This window comes from Gossypium hirsutum, chromosome A05, assembly GCF_007990345.1.
Source record: "Gossypium hirsutum isolate 1008001.06 chromosome A05, Gossypium_hirsutum_v2.1, whole genome shotgun sequence".
Classification (NCBI taxonomy): domain Eukaryota; kingdom Viridiplantae; phylum Streptophyta; class Magnoliopsida; order Malvales; family Malvaceae; genus Gossypium; species Gossypium hirsutum.
Window position 1 is genome coordinate 2,464,829 of NC_053428.1, and position 18,987 is coordinate 2,483,815.

Genomic DNA, 18,987 nt, shown 5'->3' on the forward strand with positions numbered 1-18,987 from the left:
CCAAAATCTGAATCACTCGCTCTGATTGTCCATCTGTCTGAGGGTGAAAAGCTATACTAAATTTTAACTTAGTACCTAAAGCTTCTTGTAGTTTATTCCAAAATCTCGAAGTAAACCTCGGATCTCGATCAGAAATAATTGATGTCGGCACCCCATGTAATCTCACAATTTCTGACACATATAATTCCGCTAACTTATCAAGTGAAAAATCTGTTCTGACCGGAATAAAATGCGCCGATTTAGTGAATCTGTCTACTATCACCCAAATTGAATCTTTTTTCTTCGGAGTCACTGGCAATCTAAATACAAAATCCATCGTCACATGTTCCCACTTCCATTCTGGAATCATTACGGGTTGTAACAAACCTGTAGGCACTTGATGTTCAATCCAGCGTCTGTCTCAAATTAAACATTACGGGTTGTAACAGATTAAACATTTTGCCTTACCCGGATGATAATCAATGATAAGATCGTAATCTTTCAACAGCTCTAACCATCGCCTCTGTCTCAAATTTAGCTCTTTCTGCGACATTAAATATTTCAAACTTTTATGGTCTGTATACACATAACATTTCTCTCCATATAGGTAGTGTCTCCAAATTTTTAAAGAAAATACTATGGCAGCTAATTCAAGATCATGTGTAGGGTAGTTCCTCTCATGTGGTTTCAACTGTCGAGAAGCATATGCTACAACTTTTCCTGACTGCATCAATACACAACCTAAACCATTCAGAGACGCATCACTATATACTACATATGGCACACCTGATTCAGGCTGAGTTAACACCGGAGCCTCTGTCAACATTTTCTTTAATTGATCAAAACTTTGTTGGCACTCATCAGACCATACAAACTCAACATTCTTCTGTAATAATTTAGTTATCGGTGCAGCAATCAGTGAAAAATCTTTCACAAATCGACGATAGTAACCAGCTAATCCAAGGAAACTTCGCACTTCCGTAACATTCTATGGAGTTTTCCAATTAATCACCGCTGACACCTTACTCGGATCTACCCGTATACCATCTGACACAATGTGACCCAAGAATCCCACTTCATGAAGCCAAAATTCACATTTACTAAATTTTGCATATAACTGTTTTTCCCTTAATATCTGTAGTACAATTCTCAAGTGCTGAGCATGCTCGAATTCTGTCTTTGAATAGATCAATATATCGTCAATAAACACAACCACAAATCTATCCAGGTAAGACTGGAAAATTCGATTCATTAAATCTATAAAAGCAGCAGGAGCATTTGTCAAACCGAATGGCATAACTAAGAACTCATAATGACCATACCGAGTTCTAAAAGCTGTTTTCGGTACATCACATTCCTTTACCTTTAACTGATAATACCCAGATCTGAGATCTATTTTTGAAAACACTGTAGCATCCTTAAGCTGATCGAATAAATCATCAATACAAGGCAAAGGATATTTATTTTTAATTGTTACCTTATTCAGCTGCCTGTAATCTATGCACAGCCTCAATGAACTATCCTTCTTTTTCATAAATAAGACAGGTGCACCCAATGGTGACATACTCGGTCTGATAAACCCTTTGTCTAACAGTTCTTGCAACTGCGCTTTTAACTCTCTTAATTCTGCTGGAGCCATTCTATACGGTGTCACTGATATGGGAGCTGTTCCTGGAAGCACATCTATCACGAGCTCAACTTCTCTATCGGGTGGTAAACCTGGTAATTCTTCAGGAAATACATCCATGAATTCATTTACAACAGATAGTTGCTCTAACTTTGATTTAGAACTTCGAGTATCAAGAATATAGGCTAAATAAGCCTCATTTCCTTTACGCAACAATTTCTGAGCAGACATAAAGGAAATCATTCTAACCATGTCATCCAAATTCCCAGACTCAACCAAAACAATATCTCCTGTTTGACATTTCAAGCTAATTCGTTTTTCTCGACAATTCACTACCGCATCATGTTTCATTAACCAGTCCATGCCCAAGATAATATCAAATTCACGAAAGGGTAGCAGCATCAAATCAGCGGGGAAATCACAGCCCTTAACTTTCAGTGGACAGTTATGACATATTAAATTAACTACCACACTTTGACCTAACGGATTTGTAACTTGTACATCATAATCAGTAGGCTCAACAAATAAGTTCTTTTCAGATGCTAACATAGTGCAAATATATGAATGAGTAGACCCAGGGTCTATTAAAGCATACACAGGAAAATCATAAAGATAGAAAGTACCAGCAATTACATCTGGAGCTGTTGCTTCTTCTCTCGCTCGAATGGCATAAGTACGAGCGGGAGCCCTAACTTCTGATCGGCTAGCAGTATCTTTCATACCCGAACGAGTAGCCCCTGTAGCACTGCTCTGACCAGAGCGTCTTCCTTTTTGAGGAAGAATTTTCTGTTTCTCCCTCTGTTCCACTTCTTCTACTTGTAATTGGGGACAATCACGAATAAAGTGATCAGTGGCCCCACATTTATAACAAGCCCCTAACTTACTTCTACATTCACCGGGGTGACTTCTTCCACAATGTTGACACTTAGGCCTTTGGGTATTTTGTACACTACCCACACTAACAGCAGGTCTGTCAGATGCTTTGTAATCAGATTGTCTTGGCCTACTTTTCCTGATCTTTCCGGTACTGAAGTGGCTCGACTGAATTCCTCTTTAGATTTCTTCGCTGGTAAAGCCGAAAATGACTTAGATGCACTTCTTTTGAAAGATTCTTTACTTCTTCTATCTCGTTGCATCTTTTTATTATATACTTCTTCAAGCTTCTGAGCACGATCTGATAGAACAACAAATTCTCGTATCTCAATGCCCCCTATCATCATTTTAATCTCATCATTAAGCCCTTCTTCAAATCTGATACACATTTCTTCTTCTGTGGGTACTATATCTCGAGCATATTTGCTCAGATAAACAAATTCTCTTTCATATTCAGCCACTGACTTGTTTCCCTGTCGCAAGTCGAGAAATTCTCTTTTCTTCTTATCCAGATATCTTCTACCGACATATTTCTTCTTAAATTCATTTTGAAAAAATTCCCAAGTGATCTTCTCAGCCGGTAAAACAGCTTCTATTGTTTCCCACCAGTTATAAGCTTCTTCTTTCAATAATGACACGGCACATATTAAGTAATCATCTGGTGAGCACGCCATTTGCTTAAAAACCCTCATTATACTTTGTAACCAATATTCAGCTTTAACGGGGTCATCATCTATTCTTCCCCGAAATTCTTCAGCCCCATGTTTTCTGAGCTTTTCAAATGGAGAACGTTTGCCAGATTCAGTTGTCGGAGGAGGTGGAGGAGCAACCGGGGGTACTACAGATGTTGAGATAGGGGGAGGAGGTTGTGTAGTCTGATTTCTTTCTTGCACATTCTCATTATACCACTGATTCATGAATCCATAAATCATATTTTTGAGTTCTTGTTCTTGCATCAATGAAATCGGAGCTTCACTACTTGTTCCTTGTTCAGAGGTTTGTACTCTGCTATTAACTTCTTCTTGCTCAGTTTGTTCTGGTCTATCTGACATCTTTTCAAATCGAAGATAATCTATAATAAAAACAAGGATTAGATTGGATCATACACAGCACACTATCACAGATTTATATGGCATGTAATTCTAGACACTTTTCACATCATACATATTCCGAGAATCGGCTAAACCGAAGCTCTGATACCAATAAATGTAACGCCCCTTACCCGAGACTGTTGCCGGAGTCGAGCACAAGGCACTACTAAACTTATTTGAGCACTTAACCAAATTTAGATAATTTATATCATACTTTTCAGACAAGTTGTCCAACTGCGTCATAGTTGCTAAATAATTCATATCTCGAGTTATAAAACTCGAAACCCAAATCCGTAAATTTTCCCCGAATTTATACTCATATATCTACTTACCAATTTTTTTTATAATTTTTGGTTGGTCCAATTAGTACAGTTTATTAGTTAAATCCTCCCCTGTTTCAGGGTTTGGCTACTTTGACCCCTGTGCACTACGAACCAAATTTCTCTCTGTAAAAAATTCAACTAACCATGCCGTTTGTTTCTATTAAAAATAGACCCAATGAGGAATCCATACATATACAGTATGACTCATAATTATTTTTTTGAAATTTTTAATGATTTTCTAAAATCAGAACAGGGGAACTCGAAGTCATTCAGACTCTGTCTCACCACAATTTAAATATCTCATAACATAAAATCCAATTGCATGCACCGTTTCCTCTATATGAAACTAGACTCATTAGGCTTTAATCTCATTTTTTTTCCAGCCCTTAACTCAATTTCCACAATTTATGGTGAATTTTCAAAGTCAAACTACTGCTACTTACCAAAAACTGTTTTAGTACAAATATTGTTAACTAGTTCATAACATGTTTACTTCAATTCATTCAAACTCTATACATGCCATATAAATCTTTAAACATAAAACAAAAACTACCAGAATTGATCTGAATAGTGTGCCCTGTTGTGTTGATCCGATCTACCCACTTCACTTCAAGTCAATCTACATAAAAATATTAAACACACACAAGTAAGCTTATTGAAGCTTAGTAAGCTCATAGGCATATAAACACAAATCATATCAAATATCGTACACAATCATATATCTATTAGTTTAACTATTTCATCCTCCAAATCACAATTTCATTAATAACTCATTGGAATAATTTCCATATGGCTACTCACAATTTAACTCCCTTAGGCCCATTTCTCATTTATTTCATTGTCAAATTAGGGAACAATAAGAGAATTGAGTGCTTCATTATCACATTGCCATAGTAAACTATGGACTTTCACATTGTTACGCATCACACACTGAAGCCATAGCCTTGCCATGGTCTTACACGGTTCACATATCATACCAAAGCCGTATCCCAGACATGGTCTTATACGGAATCACATTATCACATTATACCGATGCCATAGCCCAGCTATGGTCTTATACGGAGTCACATTATCACATTGCACCGATGCCATAGCCCAGCTATGGTCTTAAACGGGCACACTTATCACATATTTTTCGTCAATTCATCAGGGTCACAGAATAGAAGCACTCAAATCCATTGTTCCTACTAATTTGTACTTTTAGTTACACATTATTCATTAGTTAATGCAAATTGATAGTATTCATCAACAATAAAATACTTTAACAATCATAAGATTTTCATATCAAAACATTGAACTTTGCCATATGAACTTACCTGGACTAATTTGCAAAATTCGTAGAAATTCAGGGACTATTCTTGAATTTTCTCCTTTCCACGATTCAGTTCGTTTTCTTGATCTATAATTATAAAATCATTCCTTCATTAGCATCCATTTCAATTCTATTTCACTTCACAATTTATGCTGTTCAAATTTTGAAATTGCACTTTTACCCCAAAATTTATAGTTTTCACAATTTAGTCCCTGCTCAATTCACCCATTAATTGAAATAATTTTTCTCAATTAACACTTTATTTTATCATTATAAACTATTTCAAAACCTTTTATATTCTTAATTTCAACAGAAACCTTCAATTCACAACTTTTTCACAATTAGGTCCTAAATATCATTTCCTATCAAAATCACTTAATAAAACCACCTTAATATGAAATTAGAACTTAAATTTCATAATAATTCATCATAAAATTCCCTTATCCATCCAGGGTAACTTCCAATTTCACCCATAAAATCAAAAACTAATGAATTCTACAAGTGGACCTAATTGTAAAAGTCATAAAAACATAAAAATTATCAAGAAAAGTAAGAATTAAACTCACATGATGTAAAAATATGAAAAACCAGCTTTCTCCAGACCTTCTATGGCGTTTTGGCTGAGAAAATATGAAGAAATGTTTAGATTTTTCAATTACATCTTTATTTAACTATTAACTTTTATGCTATTTCCAATTTTGCCCCTTGTTCACATTGTTTTCTTGCTTATTTCATACCCAAACCGTCCAGCCATTAACCTTTGGGTCTAATTGCTCTTTAAATCCATCTTTTTAAATACTTAAGCTATTTACTCACAATTTAACAAATTTTGCGCTATTTTCAATTTAGTCCTTTTTAATTAATTAGCCATCCAAAAGTTAAAATTTTCTAACGAAACTTTAATACTAACTCAATGACACTCCATAAATATTTATAAAAATATTTATAGCTCGATTTTCAACTTTGAGGTCTCGATACCTCATTTTTGACCCGTTTGACCTAATAAATTCTTTTAATTCACTAATTTCACCATTTCACAAATTCTTCTAAATTCTTACTTGACTCATAAATATTAAATTACTATCTTTTTCAATCTTATTTGTCGAATTTAGTGATCTCAAATCACCATTTCCGACACCACTGAAAATTAGGCCGTTATAGTAATACTAGTATATAATATTATAATGTAAAGAATTGTATGTCTATATATATATTTAAAAAAAGTTTATTAATAACATAGTGGGTCTAAAATTGTTCAAATTAACCATTTATAAATATAAATGGATTTAAGTAAAACTTTAGATCTATATTCAAATCAAATCTAACTTAAGTAAATATATTCAAACTCGACGTGGTCCATGAATACCTCTATTAAATGTTACCATTGTTAGAAGTTCAACCATGCGCGCTTACACACATATTGAACTTAATTGTAAGGTAACAAGCACAAATTTCCCTGTAACTTTTATCAAGGTTAAATTGCCTCAAAGGTCCTTGTATTATAGGAATTAGATCAAAATAGTCCTTATATTATTAAACGGTTCAATTTAGTCCATATACTATTAAAAATAATTAAATGAGGCCAAATGGTAATAGAGATAACATTTACTATATAAAAAAGGCTTGAAAATTATTATTTAATTGTAGTTCAATTCCAAACAAAAAATTTCATTTGTAGAACCATAAAACTTTAAAGATATTAACTATGTTAAACACTAAATGATATTTTAAAATAGTATATATTAACTCTATTGACTATTCCAATTTAACCTAATTTGATTGTTTTTAATAATACATGGACTAATTTGATCCATTTAATAATTTGGGGACTAATTTGAAAAGATCCCTATAATAGAGGTACCTCTCAAACTACATTCACCCTTTTACCAATATTGGCCGACACATTTCAAGGTAATATTTTGTTTCTATATCCATTGAGATTTATATTACTAACTATAGTGAAAACACATTAATATATTACAAGATATCTTCAATGATAGACCTTTAGATCGAGTAATATTCAGCATGATCTCGACCTTAAAACAAGCCATACCAGTTATTTAACACACCAAATGATAAGCTAGAGCTAAAAACATGCTGTGCGGAAGCTAACACATATATTTTCCCTTTCAGGTTTTTTATCAAGCAGCTGATCTTCTTGCCCGTCTAATGAAAGATAAGATATCAGCACTCGGCAATGATTTTCTATACAAGCTTTTGCGTCCATGTTTTTTATTTCCTTGCTGCATAACATACAAGACCAAAGCTAAATCAAACTAATTTGATGCAAATAAGGCTATGGTAAGTGTTTCATTATTTATCTAATCGTAATTCGTTATTATGTAGTTTAAAGCCAAAAATCACCTGGAAATGGAATGTAGGATTTGAACCCTTTGATAGCATCGAGAACCCATCACGGACAGGCACTGGGAAAAGAAATTACCCATTAGAGAAAAAATATATATAAACACTTTTGATTAACAAAAATGTGCCCTTTCTTTTGTTTTTTTACCCAATGTTGAATCAGAGTCACTTTCGTCACAATTTGATTTGAGAGATGGACTCTTAGATAGGGAAGGCTTGTCGGTACAAGTGAAGAAAAAAAGTGGGACTCCTTCGGTGTCAAGTTCATGCTTGTTTACGAGCTTTCCAGGAATTGCAGAAATGGTAGCCCTGGAAATGGTTAAAACCCATAAAGCCAATGTCTATAAATTTATGTTTCTTTAAGGTAATATGAAGATTGAATTTGAGCAGATGGTACCTTGGGTTTTCATTTGATTTCTCTACAGCTGCTAATGTTGCTATCAGGATTTTGAAAAGAAAGAAAAAAAAAACAAAACAAATGATTAACATAAAGAATTATAATTGTAAAGCAAACATGAATAATAGAGGCGATTAGGAAACCTACGTGCAGATAAATAACGCCGGTTATGTCTTGGCAAAATGGGGTTCCATTTGACTCTGGTTAGAGCAAGCTTGTGAGCAAATTGTTGGCATGAGAGAAGTCTCTGGTAGAACATCAAACAAGTCGCATGTAAATAAAATGTAAATGCCAATACTCCATAAATCAAAGTTATATATATATATCTGTGCATATATGTAAACTGACTTGATGGAGGCAATTGATGCGGAGCTCAGCCTCGGAAAATGAATTAGTCTGGGAAATGGAGTGATTTAGATTAGCAGAGACGTTTCCCAGATGATCAACGAAAGTGACAAGTGCCTTGCATAGGTATTCTTTTGTGTTTTCCACCACACTGCAAATTACCAAACATTTATTTATTTAATAATTTTAATTAATAGTCTGGGACTTTCTTCAACACCAGCTAAAAAAAATCGATTAAATCTAGAGCTACTGGAATTGAGCATTAAGATGCTAGAATTCAATTCGCTTGATAGTTCAAGCTTGGCCCAACAATGGCTAGTACCTGAAGGAAAACTAAAGAGAAGCTGAGCCAGTAACTCAACCATGAAAGAGGTTGGCTTGAGTGGTTAGAAATGAAGGAAAACTTACGTTTTCTTCTCTTCAGACTTTAAAAATGTTGTTTCACAGTAATCCGCAGCGTAATGAAGCTGAGACCGCAAATCTCTCAGTTCCTATAACCATAAAAAGGAAGAAAGAAGAGAAAGAAGCATTAATATGGAATTTTTGTTCAATGAAAACCACCCCCCAACCTAAAAAATATAAGAAGAAAGAAACCTGGAGAGACTTGTCAAAACGAAAGCCTTGGCCTGAATCATCATCTTCTTTCTTCGGAGAAGAAAACATTTCAGTAATATGCATTCTTCTCTTAGTTTCTTGTGTTGCAAAAGTAGAGCTAACTGATGATGATGGTCACCAGTAAGTAAGGATAGGATAGCTGAGCTAAATTTAAAAGCTAGTGAAGATAATAAAGGAAAGGAACCATTTTGTTCTTTTAAAAATCCTCTTGTCGATATTCAACAATTTTGAATTTCTCCTGATTAAAAGTTTGAAAGTGAGAGAAGATAGAGAGGTTTGGGGTGTGTTGATTGAAATAGTCCCAAAAGAAACATAGTCATTAAAGAGAGATTCTCTTTTAAGCCGATATCTCCATGGCACGAAGGGGACGTACGAGTGAAGATGACAAAATTGCATTGCAGCCCCGTGATCTTGTGTTTCTTACCTTTTTCTGGAAAAAGGCCGGTTACTTACTGACAAAACTAGCTCCTGGCATTGCCACACACCTCATTTACCTTTACCATTTCCACTGTATATGTGTATTTGCATATTATTAGTAAAAATAGCATGAAAGCTAGATTATATTTTAACTTTTTTATTAAAAAATAATTTTTACTTATTATATAAAAGGTAAATTGATCATTTATATTAAAATTTTTATTCATTTTTATTATTAAAAATTTTAACACTAAAAATAGATAGAATTTAGAATCAATTTATTCATTGATCTTATGTACAAAATTTAATTTGTCTATTTTTTCTGTAGAGAGTAGTGATGGCAACAGGGTGGAGCAAGGTGGATTTTTGCCCACCCTCACCCCAACCCGATATTCCATCGCCATACCTCGAGAAAGAAATTGAAATGGGAGTAAAGATGGTAAAATAATATTGATAGTGATAAAAGTTTAAAGTTTTTAACCTAATTAATATTAAAAAGATAATTTTGTAAATATCCTAGGACGAAGCGTGCTATACACAATCCTGACCGGACTTGAAACCTGTTTCTAAGAAAAAAAAGTCGGATTAACTCAAAAACCGTCAATTTCGAATTTTTTTATCATCTCTAATTAAAAAATTAAAATGAAATTGAAACTCTTAATATCGTAAACTCGATTGTACTTTTATAATATAGTGTTAAATATGCATACCCATTATACTTTTACAATATAGTGTTAAATATGTGTGCGCATATACACAAGGTTCTTCCTTCTCAAATACGTTAGTTTGGTATAGAAGTATAACATTAAAATAAGAAAAAATTGCAGACACTAAAATTGGGCATCAATTTTGCTAATCAAATGTCATTTTGCATGGATATTTATTTTTATTTAACCCTCAACTTTTAAATGAGAAAAAAATATATTTAAACACATTTAAATTCATTTTTTTTATTGTTGAAATAATCACAACTAAACTAAAATTAAGTCCGTAATATTTCACTAATATTATATAAAACCAATTATGATAAACCGAGATCCTGTGCTTCTCTCCATCTACTCCTAGGATTCATTTGTTGGCGAATCCATTTTTTTCTTTCTTTGATTTGCTTATTCGAGGTTTAAGTGACAAGCACCTAGCCATCGAAGACATGGCGAGACCTAGTCCATTTTTGTCCTTTCTTTATGCTTAGTCATGGGGAACTTTTCAATAAATTCTATGATCATTAGTTTATTATTATTGGTGAAAGAAAGAGTAAATCCATGTTAAGGAGAGAAAAAAAAGGCGACCAAATCGAGACACATTGCTCATTACCGACCTTGTCTAAAATTGGAGGAAGAAGACAGGATGAATTGATATAATATGCAAACTATTCCAAGAAAAAACAAAATGTTACCTCTTATTATATTTTCATTAACAGAATTCTTGGTGTGCCTGCCAGCATACATCCCACCTGAGATGAGTGATTAATTAAATTCATTAGCTAATTATCTGATTTCGCATGTGATTCACCGACAAAAGATTGCTAAGCTAGACGACATTTTAACAGATATATTATATATACATATATATTGCGACTATGGATCAACTGATGTCTTCACAAAGATGGATAATCTAACATAACTAGAAGGCCATTTTAGGCATGGGTATTAGATACGGGTATATCATGTCCAATTCTTCTATGAAAAATTTCATGTATTTAAAGAACCTTAGTTAAAATGTAATATTCCCATATTTATGTCTAGATATGCTTCGGATATATAGGAATCTAACATAGATATTTCGAATAAAATGAGAGCCGGAAAAAGATAGTAGGCCATAGCAGATAACAAAGAGCCTGAAATGTTTCACTTAAGAAGAAGAATATACATATAAACAATGATAACATTAATGGCTGAGACAACCCCATGTTATATAAAACAAAACAAAAAAAAAATCCCTGAAAATGGATTAAGGTCCACCCCGCAGGTGTTTCCGATCATGAATTACCAAATAAGCACTAGTCATCTCTTCTATAAGCCACATACTCCATGAAGAAACATAAAATTGCTATTAATGAAACTCCTAGCATCTAAGAACAGAAGCTAATGATGGCCATTGGCATGTAGGCTACTAAGTTACTATGTGATTTACAATGGTATAAGCTCTAGCTATTGTTAAGGCAAAAGCAAAAAAGATAAATATACAATCAATAATGGCAGAAATTCGTCTGAGCACTAGTCCTACAGATGATGCCCACGATCACCTTGATATTCCATCAAAACTAAAGGTGGAGTGAACAGTGGAATAGTGCAGTGAACTGAGGGTTCATACCTCAGGCAAACTGTGGGGTCTTTACATCTGTTTGGCTGGTTTAGATTTAGCATCCCCATTTCCAGGAAAGGGTGGAACTGTAGGGAGATCATTATCAGCAGTCGTTACCACAGCAGCCGTCTTAGATGTTCTCACTGTAGGTGAAAAGAAAGTTTTCGGAACTCCATAGTTAACGAATCCTTGTTGATTCCCAGTCTCAGCTCTATGGCTGAGTGGGCATCTTTGACTACCTATCTCTACTCTAGCTAATGTTGAACACTGCATTCTTGTGATTGAAAGGAGCAGCATTGTCAAATTACCACTTTTAAGATAGCAAACATAATACACCATAAGATGGATAACATTTACAAATTGAACAAGTACACTCTTTGCCACTTCACAGATAGCAATTTACTTCAGCACACCAGGATCAGAGGGATTGCACCTAGCCTTGAAAAGTACAGCAGCAAAGCTGATTGTGCTGAAGCAAACTGTATCATTCTAGAGAACCCATCAATCATGAACCATGTTTTACATAGGCCATCATACAGCAAGCATCCAAAGTTAAGGAACCTATTTCAAATACCTGTGAAACAAAATAATCTACCTCCTAAATTCAAACATATCAACTTTATTTTTCTGGTATCTCCTTCCTTTAGACATATATAAACTGACTATTAATTGGTGTCATTTGGAAATCTTGACAAACCAGTTCTTTCCTAGTTAATGAGGAAGTTCTTCATTGTTTGTGAGGATGGTTTCATCATTTGAAATTTCTTCCTTTTTGCTGCATGGAATATAATTCATTATGAATCGAATTTTCAGAAAAGGGAGTGGGAAACTTGCCCTTTATTTCTCCAAAAGTGATAAGCCTATTAAGACAATCTCGGAACTTTGTCAAAACAACTCTTTCATGCTCTGCATCAATCTGTATCATGCCCTTTCCACAAGGCAATTGTGAAGATGTGCTGTAGCCATCATCCATGATCCCATTAAGTGAAGCAGCTGCTGTGAACGTTGTGTCTTGTTCATCACACATCAATGCCAAAGTTGCTGGAGACATAGGTCTTCCCTCTGGCATATCAGCAACATCTGTGCAAGAATTCTCAGGGTCAGATTTAACAGCCTGGTTCGAACTCGAACAATTGTCAGCCCTGGTTTTTTCAGCAACAAAATCCTTCTGGCTTTCCAGCTTGTCTTGAGTGGATGATGCAAGGGAAATTTCTGAGTGATCTTCTCCCCCTTCAATCAAACTTCTCTGGTCTGAATGTATACAGAAATTAAAGAAGATCCATTAGATGAAAAGTTGCAATTCATCAACTTCTTCTGACAGATTCAAAAATAATTGCTGAACACATAATCCAACTTAAAAATACTTGCTAGAACAAATATGGTCCAAACTAAAGTAGAGAAAATATTTACAGAAACAACATCAATAACAATTTTCAGAACATTTTTAATGCAAAGGAAGACTTTTAACTTTAAAAGCTGAAATTACATCTTCAAGTAAAACAAAAGTTGTACGAGTAATTTATTCATCACAAAGAAAAAAAATTGTACCATTAATCTCTTTGGATGATTCAAATAAACAGCATTATGCAAATCTTTTTCTATAAGAGAGAAATACATCAGTAGACAAAAGTAGCTAGAGATGAATATAGCAAAGCAAGTATAAGTTGAAGATCATACATGACAACTTTCACTGTGTTCTTGGATAAATAAGCACAAATGATCTTCTGCCTACTCATGAAAAAACTTGAATTAAGCACTGAAGCATATCAGGAACTAGACACTTCAAATTAGACCATAGAATTGAATTGTTTTACAAGCACTCCATATACCTGCAAGTATCTTTGCAGCTTCTCTGGATAGAACTACCAAAACAGAGCAAAGCTCCTTCAAGTCCTGCTTTTGAATAATGTCCGCAAACAGAGACCTTCCACCAAAATTCATAAATTAGTTTCTATAACAAGCAGAATATAATATCTTTCCGTCAAGACTCTTCATTTACCTATATGATAATTTTGATGGGCCTACTGCAGTACCAGCACGAGAAACTGACATAGAAGACAAGGAAGAGGAGGGAATAGAAGCTCTGATAAGATTTGTCTGATTAACATATAAAGTAAGCACCATCCATAAGTTTTAGGAGCATAAACTAAAAGCAATGATGAGAAAGCTTTTACACTAACAGTGGCAGGAGAATGAGAACGGAAAAACTAAATTCACTAGCTGAGCACACATTCTTTTCTATCAAAAAAGAAGTACTATTGTAAGATTATTCAAATAAGATTTGGAAAGTTTATCCAAAGCAAAATGCCCATAATTATGCATAGACCTATTTACCTGTTGCAAATGTCCAAGACTGTGAACAGATGGATCCTTGGCAGTTGACCCCAAAAGGAGTTCCTGACTTTTTCTCTTCTTAGACACTGGGGCAGATGCATAACCAGATGACCCAATTGCTCCAGTTGTGGTAGCATTTGCTGCCTGCTGGATGTATGCCATATTGTTGGCATAGTCACCATGAAATAGAGCCTGTCTCTCTTCGCTCCCCTTAAATTTTTTGCAGCCCATGCATTTGCAGCTTTCGGAGCAAAGAATGTTGGCTTGGAAACACTCACAGTACTTTCTAAGACACCCAGATCTTTTACAATGACATCCTTTGCTGTGTTTTCCCAGCATCAAAACTTCCCCAGCCTCCTAAAGATGATCCAAATTAGTTCATATGAGAATGCCAATTGCAGCAAGATTTATCAAATAAAAAAGGCATTCATGTTATACTTTAAATTTTATGTTTTGCTATTAAAAAAAAAAGGCTCAGCTCAGGCCCATTTTCCAAGAGTGTAACCATACAGAATTTAGAGAAGAGGATATCAAATATGTGATAAAATCAAATGCATGGTCATACATTTCAACAGAAGGATATCATTTTAAATGATTCTGTATATTACTACTGGACCATCAATGATTAAAGGCAACAAAGTTATGACCTTGCTAAACGTGTTAACTGAGCCTCATGAAGAATAGCATCCCCAATAATAAAAGAACCAACTAAAAGAACATACAGCTTTTTGTTGAATGCATACTGTAAAATCTATGAGGTAACTTTGTACTTGATAATGTGAAGAGAAAAAAAAAGAGTTTGACCTGCGTACCTTGTTATCTTTTGCACCATGTGAACTGCTATTAATTTTTGGCCTGAAAGCATTTAGATTGCTCTTCAAAGTTGCTCCAACAGAATCTCGTCTCACAGCTTCATACTCAACATTTTTATAACAATTAACACAATTGCACTCATCACAATACATGCCAGATGCAAAGCATTCACAGTACCTGACCAAGGCTTTGCAATATTAACTTCCTATATCTTATATCATCAGTCACGTTGACAACATTTCAAATGCAAAAAATGGCTCAATCATATTATATAAACACACAAATCATAAACAAGACAGTCTAAAGATACTACCATCCAAATGACCAGGAAAGCTGACTAGATGCTACTAATAGAAGTCATAACCTATCCCCATCTTTTCCCTCTCACGGACACTTCTTGACAGATCGAACATACAACTACAAATCTAGTTAGTGTGTTGGAACACATTTTTACATCTTTTGTAGACCATAAATTGAATGGGTTAGAAATAAATAGAAGGAAATGTTAGCTTAAGGAAATATTTTAACAGAAGCATCTCTTATCGAAGCATGCCAAGGGTCTGGGCCATTTGGACGGAGAAAGTGCATTTTTGGAATTGAAGGCATTTTCCTCCTGTTTCTGCCATTTGTAGAGTTCATCTTCTTCTGCAATTGGTAAAGACGGAAATATTCCAAAACCTTATACTACTTGCACTCTGAAGCTGCTCAAGCCAGACCCATATAATTGTGGAAAAGGTTTAGAAGGTGATGCAGAACGAACTTAAAAGTTAGGAAGTACCACTTATCAGGCTGATGAAAAGTGATACTTGATTCAGCTAGGGGCTAGTGATACAGAAATGGATATTGTGAGAAATATCTCTAAGAACTATTGTTAACTAACTCATTGTACTTACAGTTTTAGACACCGAAAATGTTTACAGTTAGAGTGCTTCTGCTTCTTTGGAGCCCCATCATTTAGTTCATTTGGTCTTGTTTTAGCTTTTAGGGATTCTGGTTTTCTGAAGAGAGCAAGAGATAAAAATAATAATAAATTCTTCAATAAATGCAACAAATATTTGAGAAAATCAGCATTAATAATTACAAGAAGCATTTCATCTGCGCTTTAAGATTAATAGACATCATTAATCAGGAACAGCAATGCTGAAGGCATCCTCGGTTGAGCGGTAAGAAATATGACCATTACAATAAATAAGTCACGAATAATAGAAAGAACTATTCTTTCGCACACAAATTGACAGGAAAAAAAAAACCCGAAGCTGATAAAGCAACGGATATATTCCTTTACTCCAAAACAATGTTCAAATTGAAAGAGAAAATGATGGAAAAAAAAAACAATTGAACATCAAGAGATCAGTTCCAAAAGAAACCAGCTATTCTGTTCTGTGATCAGACGGAGAAAATAGTCAAAAACTTCGTAAAATGAAATACAAAATTCACCAGAATTTGATTCAAATATAACTGAAGGTTGATACTAAAATGTTAATTTTGAATTATTTAAAAACATAATGTCAATCAGGACATGGAAGACAGTAACCCAAGCTTCCTTACTATGTACACTCCCGGATAGGGGGGAAAAAGGAGCTTTTATCAAACAAAAGATTAATCTACAGAATAACACGATAAAAAGGAAAAAAAAAACAATCAAAAGTTTTGATAACAAAAACTTACACAACACTCGACGATGCTGTAGTTAGAGGATGAGATTGCCCGGCAGCCACAGAAATAGTCGCCGCTACCTGTTGCTTTATCTGTGGCTGCTGTCGCTGATTAACTGAAGCCGCTGCAGGCGACCACGAAGCAACATCCATCCCTTGTTTGGATTGCGGGTTTTCTGGGAAAACTACAGCAGCGGCAGAAATCCCGCCAAAAGCGGCCGTAAAATGGAGCTGCCTTGCTAGCTTCTTCTCCGGAAAATCCGCTGAATCAGATTGTACGTTTTTTTTGGCGGGAATTGGTCTCCTTTTCCTTCCCCCATTCAAGTTCCAATATGTTCCCAATGATCCTACACAGCCACAGCTCAAAATCACCAAATAATATCACAAATTGCCTTGAATCACATCAAATTCACCCACTTTCATATACAAATTCCAATCGACAATCTCGAAAGCCTCAAAATACAAAAATATCTGTGATTTCCCGAGCTCACTATTTCCACCGAGGCGTGCCAAAAAAAACAAGAGGCGATTTTTAATTGTTGTTGGTGTGTTCTTTCTTTCTCCTTTTCCCCTTCGGTTCTCCTCCCTCTCGCTTGTCAAAGTTTTGAATTTCTTTTTCTTTATTGTTTATTGAACGTGAGATTCGCGTGGGTTCTCGATCCGACGGCAAATATTGAAAGTATTAATCTGATGGATGAAATTCACAGTAGTGAGTATTGTGAGTTAGTGACCGTTGGATCCAGTTAAACGCAAGGTTTCCACTAAAGAGCTGTGGGCTAAGTAAGTGAGATAATGATTAATGATGAGAGTAGGGACCACTCATGTTTTGACACTTGGAGGATTATATTTTGGGAGTTATGGTTGAGAAAACCATAACGAAAAGATCGTCGTGCAAATGACAGACGGATATACTGGCAATAGCCTTTTTTTGTTTTGAAGACTTTGAGTCAACCCAAGTCAAATTTTAATTTCAATTATTTTTAAAACATAGCCACTGCTCTAGCAAAGATCTTCGTGTCAAAGATCGACAGATAATGGAATGTGACCTATACTTTCAAGTCGCCGTGTCAGCGACTTCATCTTTTCTCTTTGGCACTGCCCGCACTTACTTTTGTTGCATGCATAATTCGCTAGTATTAATTAGTTTAGTTATCGGTCAATTATTAAAATATAACAATTATTTTAATAGGATATCTAAATCTTAATTTTCAAAAACAGTTTAGGTTGAAATTGTTATTGCCGTACCAAAAGATATAACAATTAGAAAAAGTATATTATGTTTTTAATTTAATATTATTATTGTGTTATTTGTTGTTTTTAACTTCTTCTTTTTTACCTACAAATAATAATAAACACTATCATGTTTTAAATTTGTTTGAATAAAAAAATAAAAATTTATTTAAATTTTTTTAGAAAATATTTGATTTAGGAAACGATTAAACTTTAATTAATTCAATTCAAATAATAATCGATTAAAAAATTTATTTTAATTAATTCAATTCAGATAATAATCAAATAAACTATTTAGATATTAAATTTAGTCTTTCTTCTATTGGAAATGACTTATTATTGAAAGTTGAAAGAACTTTTGAGTTGTCCTTTAGACAAATTACTTTCTTTGGAAGGGTTATTTTAATGTTGGCTTTTAAAAACCTCTGAAAAAAATTTAAAAAAGTTAATTGTAACTATCAAAGGAATGGCAAAATTGTGGAGTCAATTGAGAATTCACTTTTCTTTTACCCTTTTGTTCGCATCATTGAAAAGCACGTAAATCTTTTTATCTTTGATTACATTTCTTACATAATGTTATTCATAACTTTACATCTTTTAGAAATTGTTTCATCCCTTTGCTTATTGGTCTTTTAATTTTCTTTGATAATAATTATTATTATGTATTATTTGGTCTGTGTTTGGAAAAGTTTAGATTTGATAAAATCTTTCAAAATTAAAAGGTATGAATTAAGCGATTTGATGTAATATTTATTGAGATTATAAAATTTTTTGATACTCGGATGATTTATACATAAACTAAAAGCAAAAATTGATCTTATTTTGAATTAGATTACGATAATATTATAAATCAACTTAATTCATCTTTACCATCTACCTCTTGGAATACGTTTGTTATCAAATAGGATATTATGCGAATTTTGTTCTTGATTTGCTTGCATTGGTTGAAACGGTAATACAATTGCAAATTGAATTGTTAAACAAGCTAAAATTGGGTATTCTATGACCGGATTTTTCTCCTTCACATGAGCTTGCAATAATGCTTGCCGTGTAATTGTTGGGTCCTGCAATGAATATGGCAGTTTTTTTTTAAATAAATAAATGTTGCAGTTTGACAAAAGAAAAAAATTAAAATTATAAACAATCCAACATGAAAAATATTTTGTCCCAAGCACCAACCCTCATGTGACAGTTCTTTTTCCCCCTCAGATCACGTGACAGGTATTTGATATATAAAGGACAAAAATATTAAACCACCATACCTTAAGGAACGACGTTTTACCCACGGTCTTCTTTATTGCTGGAATA

At 34.0% G+C, this 18,987-nt stretch overlaps 2 protein-coding genes across 3 annotated transcripts; both read right to left on the reverse strand.

Annotated features, from left to right (window-relative positions):
- Positions 1 to 7,109: 7,109 nt before the first annotated feature.
- Positions 7,110 to 9,326, reverse strand: LOC107958756 (probable protein ABIL5). Its single transcript, XM_016894609.2, has 8 exons — positions 8,906 to 9,326; positions 8,720 to 8,802; positions 8,315 to 8,462; positions 8,114 to 8,213; positions 7,967 to 8,006; positions 7,718 to 7,878; positions 7,570 to 7,631; positions 7,110 to 7,448 (listed from the first exon to the last, which is right to left on the reverse strand). The coding sequence occupies exons 1-8, from the start codon at positions 8,987 to 8,989 to the stop codon at positions 7,347 to 7,349; spliced, it is 780 nt and encodes a 259-aa protein (XP_016750098.1). The 5' UTR covers positions 8,990 to 9,326; the 3' UTR covers positions 7,110 to 7,346.
- A 1,843-nt stretch (positions 9,327 to 11,169) lies between these two features.
- On the reverse strand, positions 11,170 to 17,058 carry LOC107958755 (protein tesmin/TSO1-like CXC 5). Of its 2 annotated transcripts, XM_016894605.2 has the most exons (7): positions 16,463 to 17,058; positions 15,688 to 15,792; positions 14,794 to 14,971; positions 13,982 to 14,338; positions 13,647 to 13,744; positions 13,477 to 13,571; positions 11,170 to 12,898 (listed from the first exon to the last, which is right to left on the reverse strand). In XM_016894605.2, exons 1-7 carry the CDS (start codon positions 16,600 to 16,602, stop codon positions 12,399 to 12,401), a joined length of 1,473 nt encoding a protein of 490 aa, XP_016750094.2. In that variant the 5' UTR covers positions 16,603 to 17,058; the 3' UTR covers positions 11,170 to 12,398. The 2 variants fall into 2 exon arrangements, with proteins under 2 accessions (XP_016750094.2, XP_016750096.2); XM_016894607.2 differs by lacking the exon at positions 15,688 to 15,792.
- Positions 17,059 to 18,987: the final 1,929 nt, after the last annotated feature.